This window comes from Lepisma saccharinum, chromosome 15 (genome assembly GCF_977018435.1).
Source record: "Lepisma saccharinum chromosome 15, izLepSacc3.1, whole genome shotgun sequence".
NCBI classification, from domain to species: Eukaryota; Metazoa; Arthropoda; class Insecta; order Zygentoma; family Lepismatidae; genus Lepisma; species Lepisma saccharinum.
Window position 1 is genome coordinate 72,476,170 of NC_139243.1, and position 19,890 is coordinate 72,496,059.

General features: G+C 36.6%; 1 protein-coding gene across 3 annotated transcripts in view; it reads left to right on the forward strand.

The window, feature by feature from the left end:
• Positions 1-19,890, forward strand: part of LOC145999740 (uncharacterized) — a 105,761-nt gene that overhangs the window by 36,909 nt on the left and 48,962 nt on the right. For 2 of the 3 annotated variants that reach the window (XM_083137023.1, XM_083137021.1), the window contains exon 4: positions 11,787-13,187. In XM_083137023.1, coding sequence (XP_082993149.1) covers positions 11,787-13,167 — 1,381 coding nt within the window. In that variant the 3' untranslated portion in view covers positions 13,168-13,187. Of the gene's footprint in view, positions 1-11,786; positions 13,188-19,890 lie in introns of those variants that run through there. The other variant, XM_083137024.1, reaches the window with a different exon arrangement.

The following is a 19,890-nucleotide window of genomic DNA, read 5'->3' on the forward strand; positions in this document are numbered from 1 at the left end:
TGCTACCTAAATGAACATCCCATTTAGTATGATCTTGGGAATGGTAGCAAATCAAGGAAGCCTTAAGGTTTCTAATAAATCTCTCTGCTAGAGAGGGATTTGGGTAGTATGCACTAGTATATATATGTCTAATATTGGATTCAAACAAGAAATTATTAAATAAATGTGAACGGAAGTAGGAGGCATTGTCAGATACCAACTCACAAGGAGCACCCAAAGGACAAAAATAAAGTTCGTAGCTTATCAATAATATGATGGGACGTGGCCGATCGAAGCGGGTACAATGAGACCCACTTTGAAAAGGCATCCACCACAACCAAAATGTACACATTACCTTTAGTCGAGCGAACCAAAGGACCGACTAGGTCAATATATAGACGTCTCCAGGGATGGCGAATAACCTCCGAAGAAAGAAGGCCCGGAGGCTTGCGTACAGCTATTTTAGCCCTCTGGCAAATGTCACAAGAGCGCATGTACAGACGGATATCAGAAAGATAATTTGGCCACCAAAAGAGCGATGCAATTTTCTTTATTGTTTTATTAACGCCTAAATGGGCACCACCTACGAGTATCATGGTAATAGCGACAAATTAAGTGTTGCAGGGCCTTGGGAAGCACAACCAAGGAAGAGGTTGCACGAGGCGGCTGCCAAATCAAAAGGTGTTGGTACAGGCGGTAATGTTTAACCTGTTAATTATCCTTCAATTGAGCAATGATGGGAGATAGAGCAGGATCCTGGACTTGGAGGGCTGAAATGTCTGACTTATTGAAGGGAATTATATTAAACTTCGGAGCAGCGCAGGCCAAGCTGGTAAAAGGCAGCGAAGACACAGCAAAATCTTCCGAAGAATGCATGCGAGAAAGGCAATCCGCTACCGGGTTTTTAGCTGACGAAATATGTTCCACATCATAAGAAAAACGCGAAAGGTATAACAACCAACGTCCGAACTTGCCAAATTGTTCTGGATGTTTAAGTAACCACGACAAGGCCTGATTATCCGTTTGCAAAGTGAAGTGCTTAGACGTCAAATAAGTTTGAAATTTCTTAAAACCAAAGACGATGGTGCCGCACTCTGCTTCGTATATGGATTGCTTACGCTCAAGATTGGTGCGTTTCCTCGACGCAAAGGCAATGGGACGTAAGGATCCATCCATTTCTCTCTGATTTAAGGTGGCGCCAAGGGCCAAACTTGAAGCATCCGTTTGCAAAACAAACTCCTGAGTGAAATCAGGTAATGCTAGTACCGTATGTTCAATAAAAGCGGCTTTAAGGTTGTCAAACCGGATCTGATCTTCCAAAGTCCAAACAAAGGGAAGATCCTTCTTACGTTTATCCGTAAGAAAACATGTGCGCTCCGCAAATTGAGGTATGAAACGGGAAAAATATGAAAGTAACCCCATGATTTGAGAAACACCCTTCTGGCTCTTAGGAGGGGGAATATCCTGTATAGCGGAAACCCGATCAGGATCCATAAGCATCTGACCTTTGCGAATGATATAGCCCAAATATTTTATCTCGGAAGCCATCCAAGTAGATTTTTGAGGATTTATGGTAAGACCAGCTTGCCGCAAGGCTAGAAGAACCTCTTTTATATGTTGCAAATGGGACGGCATATCGGGTGAATATATCAGCAAATCATCGGCGTATGTCATAAGAAACTTGTATTTGAATTTTCCCAGGATTTCATCCAGTGCCCTTGATAGTATTTGAGTCCCCAAGTTGATACCAAATGGAACACGAGTATATCTATATTGTCCAAACGACGTAACAAAAGCCGTTAAGTGTTTACTTTTATCATCCAATCGTATTTGATGGAACGATTGGCATAGATCCAAGCAAGAAAATACTGCTGCCGATTGTAAATGCTGAAACAAAAGATCAATACGTGGTTGTGGAAATTGATCATAGGCTATGAGGCGATTAAGAATTTTATAAGAATATACCAAACGGTGGGTACAAGGAAGGCAGGGCTAGAGTAAGGTGACCGGCACGGCTCTATAATTTGTTGTGCCTGTAGATCCTCAATCTGTTTTCTCAAAATTTCAGTTTGGACCGGATTTAGTTGAAACGGTTTGGATCGAAAGGGAATGTCCGACACCACAGGTATCGAAACGGGATCTAAAGTACAAGAACCCACCTTGTCTGTTACCACATCCTGAAACTGACACAACAAGGATTGTAAAGTTGAACTATTTGAGGATACAGGAAACTGTAAATCTTCATCTGATTGATGAGTAACTTCTGAAGGCGCATTCGGTGAAGGGAGAGATACATCAAGAACATTTACTGGGGGTGATAAAGAAAAGGCCATTTGAATGCCATCAATATGAAAAGGGAAAGACAAAAGCTTCTTTTCAAAGGAAAGGATAGCTCCTGTGTGCATCAAGAAATCGGTACCCAATATTAAGGGAAAAGGAAGGGTTTCTGATACCAAAAAGCGCCACTTCCAAGATAGACGATCAAGACGTAAAGTCAAATGACTATAAGCCGATAAGGAAAATGGATGGTTAGTCACATCCCGCAATTCTATAGAGTGATCAGTAAAAAGAGGGGGGGGGGAATCTTTAAGTGTATTCAAAAAGGAAAAGGAAATTAAGGACACCGATGCGGCTGTATCGAGTTATGCAAAAACAGGTTGTTGATTTATGAGAACTCGAATTGTGGGCGTTGGATGGCCCTCAAACAATAACGGATATTCCGTATGAAGCAAAGTAGGAGAAATGTCCCTAACAGGGGCATCGCTGTCATCTTGAACATGTGTCTTTCGTTCAGCCTGCGGTGAAATTTCTACCGCGGGCATACATGAATAAGCAGAAACCGGTTCAATGGGCGGATCACCACAAGCAAAGGAACTATCTGTCAACAACGGCTGCACCGGGACTTTATGTTGTATACCCCGTGTCTCCGGACCTCGCTGAGAATTCCATTTTAATTCGGGCTGCCATATATTTTGCGCCAAAAGAAATAAATCCCGAATGGTCTGGGGACGAGAGCGTCCCAAGAGTAGCGAGCGAGCTGGAAAGCCGATACCCTCGATAATGGTATCAATTAACTGTGACTCAGACCATTCAATGGGGAATACGTGGCTAGCATCATAGATATCCCGAACGTAGGAGTACAAACTTTCATCCGGTTGTTGTACCCTATGAAGAACATCGATCTGAAAAGGTAGTAAGACAGAATGTGGAACTAAACGATTCCAGATCATTAAGGTGAACAAGTGCCAGGGCAGTTTCTGCGGAAGGCCTTCCAGCCAAATTTCTGTAAGAGGGGACAATGTATATTGTAAGGCCAATAACAAAATGGATTCGACTTCCATCAAATCCAAACAAATGATTTTATGTAAGGTAAACAAAAAGATAAACAAGTTATGTATATCTCGGCCATGCAATGTTGGCAAGTCCTTAAAAAGGAAATTGATGGCACTAACGCGCGCCAAATCTTGCACGGGGGTAGGAGGCTGGGGTAAAACCAAGCCACGTACAAAATCCAAAGTTGAGGGTGAAGGTGGAGGTAAATGTGGCGGCGTATATGGAAAAGGTATGGCAGATGTCATTTCGCTGAAAGAAAAGGTAAAGACCCAAGCACAAAACAACAATATAAAGATGTATGTGTACAAGGGGAAAATATAACCAATCTATCCAATCTATCAAAATATAAATAAGGGGGGGGGGGCAGAGTGAGAAAAGAAAAAGAAATGATTTATTGGTAAAAAAATGAAAGTGAGGGGGTACAAATACAAATGGGAGGAGAAAAGTAAAAAAAATATTCAATGTCCCACCAGAACAAGTTATAGCAAGGCTAATGGTCACACCCCAGATCAAAATGCACAGGTAGAAATTGTGTTGCACTATTAACCACTATTTATTATATCACGTATGTCAAATGCTGTACTGGCAAATTTGTGGGTACCGGAGATCAAATGCTCCGCTGTCAATTTTGTACCACACCTAATTACAATTTTCAGAAAAAAAAAATATTATTGCAAAACAGTAAATATGTTGAAGAAAAAGAAAGGGTGATTTGCAAAGAAAAAAAATCAATATACTCAAAAGTTAGGGGTGGGGGGGAAATTTTGTGAGGTTGTATGATAACAATAGTAATGTTGCTACAACGTATCAAATGAAACGATGCTCTGATACCAAATTTTGTAATGGTATAGTGGGGTTAAGCCACGATCACACGAGATGTTTATGAGGAAGCGGCTGTACGGCGATCGCAACTTCAAGTTAGAGTGAAAACCTACACTATATATCACAAATACTATTTTTTTGTGTCGCCCTTCTCGCACGAGAATGCAGGAGTCTACAAGCAAAGTCGACGAGAAGCGCGAGACAAAGCCCTGTAATAAATGTACACCCTATATATATATGTATATAACGCACACAAAATTAAAGGGTCCGTCAACGAATAGCACTCTGTTCCTTCTCCGTTGAGTTCATTCACACTCTCAATTACTATATCATCCGCTCTTATTGTTTGGTATTGCACTCACGTAAATACAAAATTACTCAGTAGTACCTTTGATATCAGTCTATGGTTACCATGTGACGCGTATCTCATGCGCGTTTTTATTTTGCTGGCGCACAATAGATTTCAAGTAAGGTAAAATTACAATTTACTATGTTCAATCATCAACAGCGTATTGCATTGCACAAATATCATGTATTTCATAAACAACAATCAACACGTAAAAATAGCCCAATATCAACAAGGTCGACATAAGTCAAATACTAATTTCACAAGAGACGTGCGTCCACGTCAAAATTCCAAAAAACACGTCCTGCGTGTATAAATTTAACTGACTTCAACCATTCACTCCATTAACAATACGTATTCAGTGTATTGATCTTTCCCTCGACCCATTCAAACATAAAGGTTTAACAATTAACGAAACACTACAGCTCATGCGTTTACTACAAGCAAGTTTTCTTTTGCATCACGCTGATTTACTTTTACATTAACAAGTTTTGCATTTAAACAATATTACCCCAATTCTCCTGATTCTTAATGCTATCGTGGAAAAAGGTGGAAAGGTGCAAATGGAACAAACGTCCCGAATCAATTAATAAAGGGGAAATGAAGGTTCGTAAATTTTGCTTTTTGCGACGAGGACTTCAACTCGACGCCCTTTTTTGACTACCAGCTCAAATCATCAAATTCCAGCCTAAGGAACGCATCACAAGATTGGCGAAAACTGCAATACTCGTTCGCTGCACAAAAGGTTCACTTGTTAGGAATCACTTATGAAAACCAGAATCTTTAGCGACAAAAAAAAATAGTTTTTTTTTTGAGCCAAATATCAAGTAAGAATTTAATTTGTTCTGTTCCCACTAATTTTGACGTATAATTATCTTTCGTTAGTTCACTTAAAGCGTTCAAGGCGTCCAAAAGGTGGCACGCAACAAGGGGAAAAAAGGGGGGGGAAACCAGAGTGCAACAAAAGTTTTACGCGCAATGCTTATGCATGATTAAAGGGAATACGACGTGGAACTTCGGCACAAAGATGTTAAGTTCATTATCAGAGCAGAGAGAATTTACGTACCTACGCCAAACAAACTTCGGCCTCAAAGTCCTTGTAATGTCGCTGCCCTATTTATGCCCTTGTCCTCTTTGATGTTGGCCCATTCCACAAATGGCAAACGAGGAAACTTCCGTCAGTCAAGGCAGCACGGCTGGGCACGTCTCTCGCTGGCTATGTTGTGCGAAAGGAGTTGACCTTCTCGTTCCCGTCAGTTCAAAAGTCGTTGAAGCACTGCCGAGGTGTTTTACGCCCTGCGCGCTTGTACCAAGTCTGCCGCAAGAGGCAGCACTGGTCATTGAGCTATCGAGGACAACGGCCTCTGATGGCGGAAAATTAAACTAATATTTTACGTGAAATTTTCCAATTATGTAGCGTTTGTGATATGTGGGTATAAAAACGTTACAAAACATTAACTTCTGGCTGTTTGTTATTTTGTTACTCTATTCACAAACTTGAGTTATGGCATATTAAAAATGCAACACTACATAAAATCAGATTATGAAACATCACTTTAAAATTAGATCTTAGAAGTACAAAAACTAAGTTTCAAACTAAAATTGGCATCAAGAAAGGTTTATAAAGACAAGAAGCTAACGGGATGAAAAAGTCTATACTATTACAAATTAAAATAATCACATCATCAAGAGATGACTCTCATCTTATAACCACAGCTAGTTTTCAATTCTAGGATTCTTATATTCCAGTAGTAGCTTTCTGTTCTTGAACCACAAGTTTACTGTATCCATTTTCACAACTTCTAGTTAATGGTCAATTCGTTTGCACCACTGTGCAAAGCCTGACCCTTGAGAAAATTTTTCATACTGGACTTTTGTGTGTGTGTGTGTAAATTCATGTTGTCTTATAATAGCTTATTAACTTGCTATATCACTTGAAAATATTAAAGAAAAGTTTAACAAATCAAAAGAATAAAAATAAATTATGCAATCAGAGCCACACATGTCATCGAAAGATTTCAAACCTGTCTTAAACTCTGTCTTCACACAGAAATTTTGTTAATTCAACTGTATAGAATTTTTTATGTACCCAGAGAATCTGCACATTTCACAATCATCTGATTATTCAGACATGTGGCACATCCATAACAAAACTCACAATATTGTCATATAAATTATTTTATTCCTAATTGGGAAATGGGAGACGCGGTAGTAGATAGATACAGAGAAACTAGTACTCACTTTATCTGTGAAACTTTTTCTTTTTGTTCCATTAATTTCAGTGACCACTCACTGCCACCATCCTCATTGGAACTTGTTGTACTGTTGCCTGGCATGCTTCTTTTGTTCGTAGTTCTCCGGCTGCCGCTAGGTGCCCTGTTGTATTAGGAAAATCTAAGTGTGATGTTCCTGTCCGCTATCGACAGGAATTTACGTTAATTTATTTTAATGTAAAAATATTGAAATTTAAATACGGAACTATGACTTTGGATGTTCAAAATCTCTAAAATATAATAATAAATAAGTAATAAAATGGAATCGGCTACCACCTGGAAAATGTAACTTCATGCAAAAGCTTTTAGAATTAATTATAAAAAATGAACAGAATTGAGTCATTACCTGATGCCAGCATGAGACCTGGAAGACACTTATCTTCAAGAAGTTTCACCTAATACGTCTAATATGCAAATGCATGTCAAGCAAGGTGTTGGCGATTGTGTAAGCAATCTGCCTTAAACAAAGTTTTCCTTCTTAGATGGTAGTTATGGAAGTTGTCACTTGATACTTGATGGTGTTTCATCAGTCCAATATTAGTATCACTGTTAATGTGGCCAATGTGAATTAATTTCACATACACATCAAGAAATTCGAGTCACAGGGACTTTTTGATTATAAATGCTTAGCCCTTGTAACTTTTACATTCACTATTTTTCCATAAGAATGTGTCACGATTATAACAAACTGACCACCACATAGGTATTCTCCAAATTTATTGTGATAGATTTGAAATATGGGTTTTTGTGTTTAGCTTATTATACATCACTTTTCTGGTCTTGAAATCATAAATCATCTCTTGGTTTTATTTCGACTAATTTCCTTTTTTCCACTTCCACCTGTTTATTAAAATGTGTTGCTGCATCGGGACTGCCAGTTATTTGCATCCATCTGAAGATACTAACTAACAAAAAATTATTTTGCATCATGTCACTGTCACTGCAGTCTCTAGAACTAGATAAGTTTGCAAGAATGTGGGCAAATGACGAATTGTTGAAAAGAAACTTCACATAATTACTAGAATTCAAGAGAATTCCCGTTCAATATATACAGCCTCTTCAATATTGGTAACTACACAATGCCACGTTGATGGTTGAATATGTTGAGTGACAAATGATTTCATCACAGAAGGTTGCAGACTTCATTGTCCTGATTAGCCAAGAAGAAAACAAAACGGACAGTAAACTACAAATATATACATACACTTATACAATGCGGTTGTTAACATTTTATGCTAAGATTTTCCAAGAATTTACCAATTATTCACTTTCTGAATATTCAACTGTGCAGTGGTATCCATTAAAAGAAATTCCTATTCATGTTCAAACAATGTTATTATAATGATAATAGAAATTAAATACAAAATATATTTGTCATTTACTAATACATCATAACCAAGATCCCGATGGAAGTCCCCACTGTTTAGCATCAGGCAAATACAGACACCATGAAACATTTTTTTCTGGAAATTCTAATAAGAAGACTCAGCCCATTCAAAGTGGTCGAAATGCTGACTCAAAGTGGGCAGTGTCTCCTCTCTAGCTATGTCCCTTATCAGAAACACAATTCTGGGTATTCTCTTTTGTAAGTATTCTTCAAATATATGTGTTTTGTCCATCATACAATTAAAATTATATGCCTTTATCAGCTGATATAAATAGCATTGATTAATCTGTCTACTTCCAAGGATATAATGAAATTGCTAAAAAAATCAATTATGAACAGTTTGGTTTTAATGACAGTGAAACTTGTTACTCATGGTTTCCATGAAACTGTTTATTTTATTTTATTTTTTAAAACTAATTTTGGTGGCCGCCGCCATCACACTTATTGTTAATAGAACATTAGAGAGAACATACTAGTTACCTAGTGAGAAATTCTTTTTGGGTACAATTCTTGTTGCAAATTGATCAGGTTTTTATTGTTTCTCTTTCATATGAACATTTTGTGTCTTAAGAAATCTCTCTTTTAGATAAAATATTTGCTAATACTGAAACATACATTTGTTTCTTCTTCTCTTAGCATATTGAATAATCTCGTTATTACTTTCTGGAAGTATGGGTGAAGATACAGGCTTCATTATTCTCCCATTCATGTATACATTATAAATAGTTATTTGGGTATTGTTGTAAAGTTGTTTGCCTTGAGTTTTCTGATGATAATGGCATGCATGTAATTGGTATATCTTGCATGCTGATGATACTTTCCTTGTAGTATCTGTACTGGCGTCTGAAAAAGGGGGAGAGATAATAAGACACAAATGTCAATTTTGCCAGATTAACATTCAAATTAATGCACTAAACTAAGAAAATAATCTACAGTTATAATGTCCAAGTTGGGAGTAAGGATTTGATTGGAGTGCAAGTGAGGGTGTGGATGTCAAATCCCAAAGTAGCATTAACAGAAATAACTTTGTTGTGAAGCAATGGCTTGCTGTTTATGCACCGTTTCAAACCTTTTAAGAGTTTCACCAGGAATTGGGATATTGTAGCCCAAAACACTAATATGTTCAACAATATTCAAAGTCCAACATTCAATTAATTCAAAATTGAGGATCAGCAAAATGGTGATGCAATTCCAACACTTAATTATGCATTAACTACAATTCTACTATCTACATTGTTTTTTCATCTATAACTACTTTAGGACACCTTCATTTATGTTTCATTAATTCTTCATGTGAGAAAAGATCAAAACTTATTTTTACCAATGTTTATTTTCTACTAAATTGCCATATAACAAATACAGGTGATTCAAAAAGGACTTTACAACTTTCAAAGCATATATAAATGTATTCAGGTAACTTAGAGTCTGTTGAGGTGCCATTGCAAAGCAAAACACATCAAGTTGTCATACAACATTCATGTTGGGTCGATGTGGCTACCATTTGTAAAGCGGCATACAGCCCACCTGAAGTTGATTTCATTCCAGACTTTCACCAGTAAGTCAGGCATCACTTCTGCAGTGGCAGCGGTAATGCAATCTCAGTTCAGCAAGATCAGCAGGTAAAGGTTGTACAAATCCGATCTTTAATGAAACCCCACATGAAAAAATCTAACGGGGACTAATCTGGGGAGCAAGGGTGCCATGCAATTGGACCTGTACGACCAATAAACTGACCTGGGAATCGGGTATCAAGAAAATCTCTGACTGCTATGTGGTAGTGATGTGGTGCCCCATCTTGCTGATAGTAAAGGTGTACATCTTAGTCATCCTTGTCGAACTAAAGAATTAGAAAATTTTGTAATATATCCAGATACACAGAAGACTTTGTAGCATATTCAGATCCACAATACCATTTATGTTTGCATCCTGGAAGAAGAACAGGCCGTACAATTTTTGTTTGCTAAGGGCACAAAAAACATTGATCTTAGGGCTATCACGAATACGCTGCACAGTTTCATGAGTTATGGGTGTTCACCTGTCCACTGATGTGAAACGATCACTAAAAATGACATTGTCTAGGAATGTCTTCTTATCTGTAATTCTATCCAACATTTGCACACAGAATTGCTGGCAAGCAACTTTATCTGCATCCATAATGTGTTGAACCATTATTAGTTTGTATGACTTCAAGAGAAAGCGTTTACATAATACATGCCAGACAGTCGGTTGTCGAATGCCAGTCTCACGTGATGCACGTCTTGATTTCGTAGGACTCCAGACAAAGCGTTCTCTGAGTTGTTCCACATCAGTTTCAGGAACGTGTGTACATCCTGGTGATTTTGCATGTCATACAGAACAACCAGTATCAAGGATGGTTTGGTGCCAAGAGTAAATTGTAGGCCTGCTAGGAGGTGCCTTACGATACTCTGTATGAAACTTATGTTGCGTCACGTGAAACCAAAACACACAGCAAGCATGTTCCGCACCAGTGAAAGTAGCCATTTTGAGGAACAATGCTGACAGCACTACCGGTGGGTGACTTTGGTATTAATGGAAAGGAAAATTAATAATTAGGTTGCTTAAACAACCAGGACAAATTACAAAATTAGCTTCAGGTTTTTGCTTTTAGATGTCTTGTAAACGCGTGCCTGTAGCTAAGTCATATTGCTTCCAGTAGTTGTAACGACAGAGTAGTTTGCTACTTCTTAACCATGTGTTACCACAGTAAATTTCTCCTGAGTAGAACAATTTTAAATAATGCACATTAAACAATATAAATAAGATTTTAATCATCCTAATTAATGAATGCTTATTGGTGTCATTTTTTCAGGGAGGTAAGTAAGATTCTAATTAGGGAGCAGTTATTTTCTTAGTTGCAACAATTTTCATGTGGACCATGAAAGTCTAAATATGGTTTCACTTGTGCCACATGTATCTAAATTGTGTCGTGCCAAGGTTACATATTTTCAAGGTATCCAAGAACTTCAAAAATTCTCGATTATTATTGATAACCACTCACTTATTTAGTTATGTCCCCTTTCACTTCAAAACAAAGGACTTCACTGTGATTATGTGGAAGGTGAACCCATCCATTAATTTTGTCAGTTTTCACACTTTTGCATGAGTAAATGCAAGACCATCAGTTTGATTCATTTTTCGCACTACTCTTGACACACTTATTGAATAATGCTATAACATTCATTGGGTATGTATCTTGAAATTCACGTATACTTGCCAATCGTGAACTAGGTTATCATAAGTTCCAACAATTGATGCATGCTGCTGTACCATTCGAAACAATGAATCCTGTTATTTGAAAGTACTACAAAGATGAGAAAAGTTCCATCATAAAATTTGGGGGGAAAAAAGGATTTGCTGTGTAAGCTGTGGGGTGTGACCACCCTCTGCTTTTTGATGCACCTATGCTACCATACACATACTATATGTGCTACAAAGTATGTAAATAGCGCCCTTTAATAAGTGATATCCATCCATGCATGCATATTCTGAAACTTTACCAAGCATCCCCCAGCTTTTCACTTGATTCACTTGCTAATGCATGTCCTTAATGACAGTCTATTCTACTATCCTTTCTTCTCAGTGATATGTAAATCTCAGTGACTAATTATTTTTTTTTCCCCTCCAGATATCTGAACAAGAACTACAGGAGAGGACAGAACCAAGATGTTCCAAGGTCAGTTACACTAGTACCTTCAGGAAAATTACGTGATCAAGAACAAGCAAAAGACAATACAGAATGTGTCAATAGAGAAGTTAACTTTGAACCTGAACCTTCACCAAAATACTCTAAAACCAAGGCAGATATTAAAGATACCAAGCAGTGTAACAGGAAAAAACAACATGTCTCTTCAATGTTCAACCAAATTTTCTCCAAGGAAGGAATTTTGTTTGCTCATTCAAATGTCCTTGCAAAGGAGAAGTTTTTTTATCACTCAGTTTGCAAGAGAAAATTTATTCCTGAAGATAACCGTTACACACAAAGAAGGGTTCACACCAAAGATAAACCTTTTAATTGTTCAATTTGCAACAAAGATTTTGCCAAAAAAAATAACCTTAATAGACACATGAGGATCCACACAAAGGAGAAACCTTTTGATTGTTGTATTTCCAGTAAAGATTTTTCCCAAAAATGCTCTCTTAATAAACATATGAGGGCACACACAAATGAAAAACCTTTTAAGTGTGCTATTTGCAACAAAGATTTTTCCAGGAAATCAAAACTTTATATGCATATGAGGGTTCACAACAAAGAGAAACCTTTTAAGTGCTTAGTCTGTGGCAAAGGTTTTTCCCGTAGAGGAGATTATAATCGTCATGTGTTTGTTCACAGCAAAGAGAGGCCTTTTAAGTGTTCAGTTTGTGACAAAGATTTTTCCGAGAAATCAATCCTTGGAATTCATATGAGGGTTCACAACAAAGATAATCCTTTCAAGTGTTCAATTTGCAACAAGGATTTTACCCAGAAATCTAGCCTTGATATTCATATGAGGGTTCACTACAAAGAGAAACCTTTTAAGTGTTCAATTTGCAACAAAAATTTTGCCCATAAAGGAAATCTTAGTGTACATGTGAGGTATCACAGCAAAGAGAGGCCTTTTAAGTGTTCAATTTGTGACAAAGATTTTTCCCAGAAAGCAGATCTTCGAGTGCATATGAGGATTCACACTAAGGAGAAACCTTTTAATTGTTCAATTTGCAGTAAAGTTTTTTCCCAAAAAACTCACCTTAATACACACATGACAGTACACACAAAAGAGAAACGTTTTAATTGTTCTATTTGTAGCAAAGAGTTTTCCTACAATGACTCACTAAATAAACATATGAGGGCACACAGAAATGAAAAACCTTTTAAGTGTACAATTTGCAATAAAGATTTTGCCCAAAAACATCACCTTAATACACACATGACAGTACACACTAAGGAGAAACCTTTTAATTGTATTATTTGCAGTAAAGATTTTTCCCACAAATCCTCGCATTATAAACGTATGAGGGCACACAAATGAAAAACCTTTTAAGTGTGCAATTTCCAACAAAGATTTTTCCGAAAAACTTCAACTTAATATACACATGAGAGTACACACAAATAGAAACCCTTGAATTGTTTAAAATGTGACCAGTATTTTACCCATAAATATATATACTTACTAAACATGTGAAGAGGGTTCATAGCAAATAGAACTTAAAAACAATTTGCACACAGGGAATGGTGTTTCTGAGTAGAAATCTCTGGGAATTCTTGTCATTCTGTGCATATATCATTTGGGATAGGATCCCGAGCTCTGTATTATACAAATTTATACTTCATGTCTACAACTATGGTGCAACCATTTTATTAATTGAGATTTCAACCATCCATTCCAATGGTACTGTGCAAACCTGTTTTTGATAGCCCTACTGAAAATTCTGTTTACTGTTTTCAGTAGATCAATGAGTGTTTTGAAACATCTACTGTTTTCAGTAGTAGGTGAACTGTACAGCTAATGTTTTCTACTGTTTTTAGCAGCCCAACTGTGTCTACTGTTTTCAGTAGGTTAACTGTATTACTAATGTTTTCTACTGTTTTTGGTAGTCCAATTGTTTCTCCTATCTTAAGTGGCTGAACTGTACTCTTTATGTGTTCAGTACCATAATTGTACAACCAACATCTTTTATTGTGTTCAGCATATTGATGTATGACAACAGTACTATTATCAGTAATGAAAAATTTCTTATCAATACAACTGAAAATGCAATGGAAAAATCATACGAACAACTAAAATAAATATACGGTAAAGCGTGTGGAACTTGCTACCTAGGAATGCGCAACAAAGAAATCAAATAAAGTTAATTTATAATGTAAGGGGTACCTTGCACGTATTCACCCAAAAGTCAACCTCACTTCCACTTAGTACACTTTGGACTGCATTTTGCAGATGAACAATGCTCTGGCAACTGGCAGTATGGCCAGTATAATTTTGTGCGTGTTGTCCTGTTATTTGTCCTTGTGTGTGCTGAGTGTCCGCTTACAGCCTTAGCTTTTAACAGAAGTCAAGAAAATTTTAATATTTTTAGTTCTGCAACGTTCGAGTTGTTATTTGTAATGATAAGGGGCTGGCCCCCATATAATGTGACTGGTGCAAGATAGTCCAAGGGCTGACACACCCAAGATTTTAAATTCAAAATCATATTCAAAAAAAGTGAACACGATTTTAAGTATTTAGCTTCATTGTGGTTAATGCACTGTAGAAAATTGAAAAACATACAGTTTTATACATAAGTTGACATATTGTTTTTCATATATTGACATGAAAACAGAAAAAAGTAGTTTAAACAAGACCTGATCCTCAATGCTTGAAAAACCAAAACATGCAAGCACTGTTAACTATGTCGATGAAAAGAGGCACTACACAGATATATGCGTAATAATAACCATGGAAATTCCATGCTGAAAAGAAATCAACTGATATGATAATGTATTGAAACTACTAGCAGCTTTAAAGCTGAGCTATCTCTTAACAAAGATTTGTAGTAACTTATTCATTAAGATATATCTGACTTCAGTAGTTTTCATTAGAAAAACAGAAATTCAGTTAATGTACTGTTTTTTCCAATGCACTTCAAAATCTCAAAATTACTGAATATATGGTGTCAAGAATGGATTTCGCCTATTCTTGGAATCAATCAATAATTTTATAATATATTGTAGCAAGTATTATGCATAATTATTCACATTATTTTTTCAGTACAGTAGTCCTACTGTAGAGTACAGTACCTGTACAGTAGATCTGCAATAGGATTTTAGTACATTTCACAGTACACAGTAGAAGACATTTGAAAACATTAGAATTTGTTTACTGAGAACTAGACATTTCCAGCAGGGAGTTGTAAAAAAAAAAAAAAACATTCATAACAGGATGTGGGCTTTTTAAATAGTAAGCGATTGTTTAAGAATTATTTTTAGCCAAAGTACCAAGCAAAGAAAGAAGCTTCATCACCAGTAGCAATAACTCAGGGTGGCTACTCACTGGGAATTATGCATGAATTATTGTCTTCGGGAATTATACATGAATTATGCAGGAATTTTGACCCTTGGACGTGAAAAATTGCAACTTTTATTTCATAAATTTTCTGAGGCATGCTTTCACAGTTTAGATTTTAGGTTTGTCGAGTGTAACATTCTGCTTTGGTGGTACAAAGAAAAGTAAGCTACCAAGTTATAAATCTAGGCAGAGATCAAAAAAATATTAACGTTTCAGAACCCTTACAAAATTACTGAAGTTGGAAAGCGGCGTGAGGTATTTGCAGTGTTGTTCACAGCACCTCAATTACAATTGTAATAGTAATCTCGACCCAATCAAATATGCATCATATGCTACTCATGTGTATAACTAAATTACAGATATTTATTTGTAATAAGGGACGTATGCTAGGCTTCTGATTTTATGCCTAATTCAATGCAAAATAAACGTTAGGCGAAATTTCCAAAATTGCGTACGAGTAACGGACGGAAAGTATAATTATCACTATTATTACCTTCACCACTAACTACACAAGTCATGTATGCCCACACTTATTGATTGGTATGGCAAGGTTAAATTATCGTACTTGTAGTTTAGTTTTAAGAACTTTTGGCAACTTTGTTCAAATATTTCGTTTTAACAACAACTTCTAATCTTCACAGGCTTATCTTGCATTAATAACTTTTGTATGAACAGCAAGCAATAACAAGAAGTGAACAATTACTTTGCGAACATCACATTTGTCAATTTCAAGTTCATCAATCAGTAATTCCAACATTTGCATAAATGAGTAAAAAGTTAAATAAGAATTTTAGCAAACTCTTCAATATTGTAACGTACATGTTTGCTTAAACTTAACTATAACTTTTTGTCCAGCAAAAACTTGATTAATCAAAAGTGTCAACACTTGGCATTCATAAGATACAACACTACAATGTTTACCTACGTGGCTTTCATTTCATTGCTTTGTTTAAGAACCTCGATGCTTTTTGTAGTTTACGATAAATTACAAGACTAACACAAAAAGACATGCATTAAACTAGATGCTCATTTGGAAAGAAGGTTACGGGAGTAATTACTTTCTTTACTTCATTCAGAAGTGTTCGCATGTAACATGACGAAAATCAATGATGTTGCGATTAGTAAATGTTACTCTTTGTGACGGTATCTTTCTTTTTTAAATGTTTTTTTTTTGTTTTACTGCAAAAAACACAACCTGGTAACACCAAAATGTTCTACTTGCAAATAATTAAGAATTCTAGGTCAGTACTTTTTCCAATTTTACAAGAATCACGATTACATAAATTCAATAATGATTTATCTGTTCAAACTTATTTGCCAGGAAGTTCAAAGTGAGCAACTTCACTGGGGGAGTTAATTTAAATACGTTTTGTGCATTTAAAGTACTAGTAAACGTGCATTATGCAACCGGAACTATTTTCTTGGGCACTTGCACTAGTTTGTGCTAACACTGGGAAAACTGGGGTGAGCCCAATATAACACCAAATACTGTGGGCACACTTTAAGAACGTAATTTTCATACCTTATTTGGAAGTTCAATGTGATGTTTCATGCACTAGTATAGGTATCTGTCGTGTTTCCCAAAACGTATTTACAGCACATCATTCACTAAGAAGTATGGGGCTGATTTCCAAGTTCTGCCCCCTCACAAACGTTGTACATCTACGTTTTCACATACAATCGTCAAATGTTCATCTATTCTATTTCATTGACGTTACTAACTAGTACATGAATCATACCCCCCTGGTATTGCATTTGCTGAAAAAGGCAAAGTCCATGCGATGCCAATTCGAACTACCAAAACGGCAATTACAACTGCCTCATGCTGCTACGTGATTAGAATTGTGTGTGTCAGTTCAGGCTTACTTCCCACAGAAGGTCTGGTTGCGTCAGAAACCGATGGCATCATTATGAAAACAGCCGAGCTAGCAAGACAGGTGCTGCCACCTATTGCGAGTTTCTAGAACTACATCACTTCTTTCGTAACATGAGCGGGTTACCGCAAACAACACTCGATGTTGAGATTTTTGGTAATTTTATAAATATTAAACCAGGTTTTTATGGAAAATCGCTACATGAGGAAGTAAAAGAAAGCTGCATTGGAAATTATAATAAAACAGAATAATTCTCTGAACTCATGGTAGGACAAATGTATAACGTTGGCAGGCAAGGATAATTGCTAAAGGCGAAAAAAATCCAGAGGGAAGTACAGTACAGTAATGGAATACGTATAGATTCCTATTTTAACTTATCGTGCAGCCTTTCCTTATTTTTAGCTTGCCTTGCTAAGTGTCATTGGTTTGAAATTTCTTTGTATGAACAATGTTTAATTCCTAAAACTGTGAACGTTTATGTACAAATATAATATCAGAGATGATTTATATTTCTTTAGGATAGAAACAACAACAACTATAACTTTTTGTCCAGCAAAAACTTGATTAATCAAAAGTGTCAACACTTGGCATTCATAAGATACAACACTACAATGTTTACCTACGTGGCTTTCATTTCATTGCTTTGTTTAAGAACCTCGATGCTTTTTGTAGTTTACGATAAATTACAAGACTAACACAAAAAGACATGCATTAAACTAGATGCTCATTTGGAAAGAAGGTTACGGGAGTAATTACTTTCTTTACTTCATTCAGAAGTGTTCGCATGTAACATGACGAAAATCAATGATGTTGCGATTAGTAAATGTTACTCTTTGTGACGGTATCTTTCTTTTTTAAATGTTTTTTTTTGTTTTACTGCAAAAAACATAACCTGGTTGCGTCATGAACCGATGGCATCATTATGAAAACAGCCGAGCTAGCAAGACAGGTGCTGCCACCTATTGCGAGTTTCTAGAACTACATCACTTCTTTCGTTACATGAGCGGGTTACCGCAAACAACACTCGATGTTGAGAAATTGTAGGATTTTTGGTAATTTTATAAATATTAAACCAGGTTTTTACGGAAAATCGCTACATGAGGAAGTAAAAGAAAGCTGCATTGGAAATTATAATAAAACAGAATAATTCTCTGAACTCATGGTAGGACAAATGTATAACGTTGGCAGGCAAGGATAATTGCTAAAGGCGAAAAAAATCCAGAGGGAAGTACAGTACAGTAATGGAATACGTATAGATTCCTATTTTAACTTATCGTGCAGCCTTTCCTTATTTTTAGCTTGCCTTGCTAAGTGTCATTGGTTTGAAATTTCTTTGTATGAACAATGTTTAATTCCTAAAACGGTGAACGTTTATGTACAAATATAATATCAGATATGATTTATATTTCTTTAGGATAGAAACAACAATGTGGGTTTATTTCACTCTGTTGAGTACTTGCATGCAATAAGGTCCATATAAAATCTTGGATGAACCTCATTTTTTTTGGTACATGTATTCCAACAAACTGACTCCAAAACATATGATTCTGAATTGTGTTTATTGATCGATGTAACATTTTAGAAATACAACGCCATTTATCTATATTGTGTGTTTTAAGTGCTTTTGCCGCTATTGTTTCTTTCTAACACAAGGAATATTGTAAAGTAAAAGTTTTACCTGAACAGTCCCTGGCAATAAAAATTGGGCATATAGATCCTGAAAAACTCTCTTCCCTGCATGGCGTTGTGTGTGGTGCCTAACTCTACGGGAATAAGCAGATTCTAACAGTGAAATTTGAATGGCAATTTCTACCAGCCCCGTAGATTTATGCAACACCCACAACACGTTGTAGGCAAACGAGGATTTCAGGCCACAGAACTCCTTCTGCAGGGACATTTTCTGAATATTCCCAACTGAAATCACCAAACTCATGATTGGAACTTTTTATCTGTGAAGTATTTCAATTTGGTCCAGGAACATTTTTTTCCGGGTGAATTTAAATACAATCTATAAACCTTTTTTCTGGATGAATTTAAATTCCATCCAGGAACCTTTTTTCTGACTCAATTTAAATACGGTCCAGAAAACTTTTTTCCGAATCTATTTATATTCGGTCCAGGAACCTTTTTTCCAGAATCAATTTAAATACGGTCGAAGAACCCTTTTTCCGAGATCAATTTAAATATGTCACAGGAATATTGTTTTCCGAATCAGTTTAAATAGGGTCCAAATTCTGTATTGAAACGAAGCAATATGCTACTTGGATCGAATTTTAAATTGTGGAGAAAAAAGTTCATTCAACAACCCTGGTTCTCATTACGGACCTTACGAAAAACAATTATCCACTTGTGAGCATGAAAGACTTATCCAGGTGCTGGCTGTTTCGAGAATCTAAGGAACAAGGCCGCGCATAGTGGCACAAATGGGCCAAATGCAAATGCTGCAGTCACATTATCCCTCTCCATGTAGCCCCATTCTCTCGTGTGTGTTCCTTCTCTTGGTTGAGACCTCTCAAGTCACTACTTGCGCAGACTTGTTGTCGTTCACTTGCTTGTTGCCTTCGTTGAAAAGAACGTTTGAATAACCATCCCATCGCACTGCAATGTAAATCTTAGGCAACCAAGTGACGAACAAAATTCTTTAGGGACATGACAGAGGTGGAGTCGGCACTGGAAAAGTTTGTCAATGAACAGCCACACTTACTCCGAATTTCCTTGCATAAAGGATAATTTCCCTTAATGTAGCAACATTGCCCGTCCCTGTTATGATAGGTGCAGCCTCACGTTACCTCATTGATAGCATCGGATGCCTGAGCAACACGTGACGGGTTTG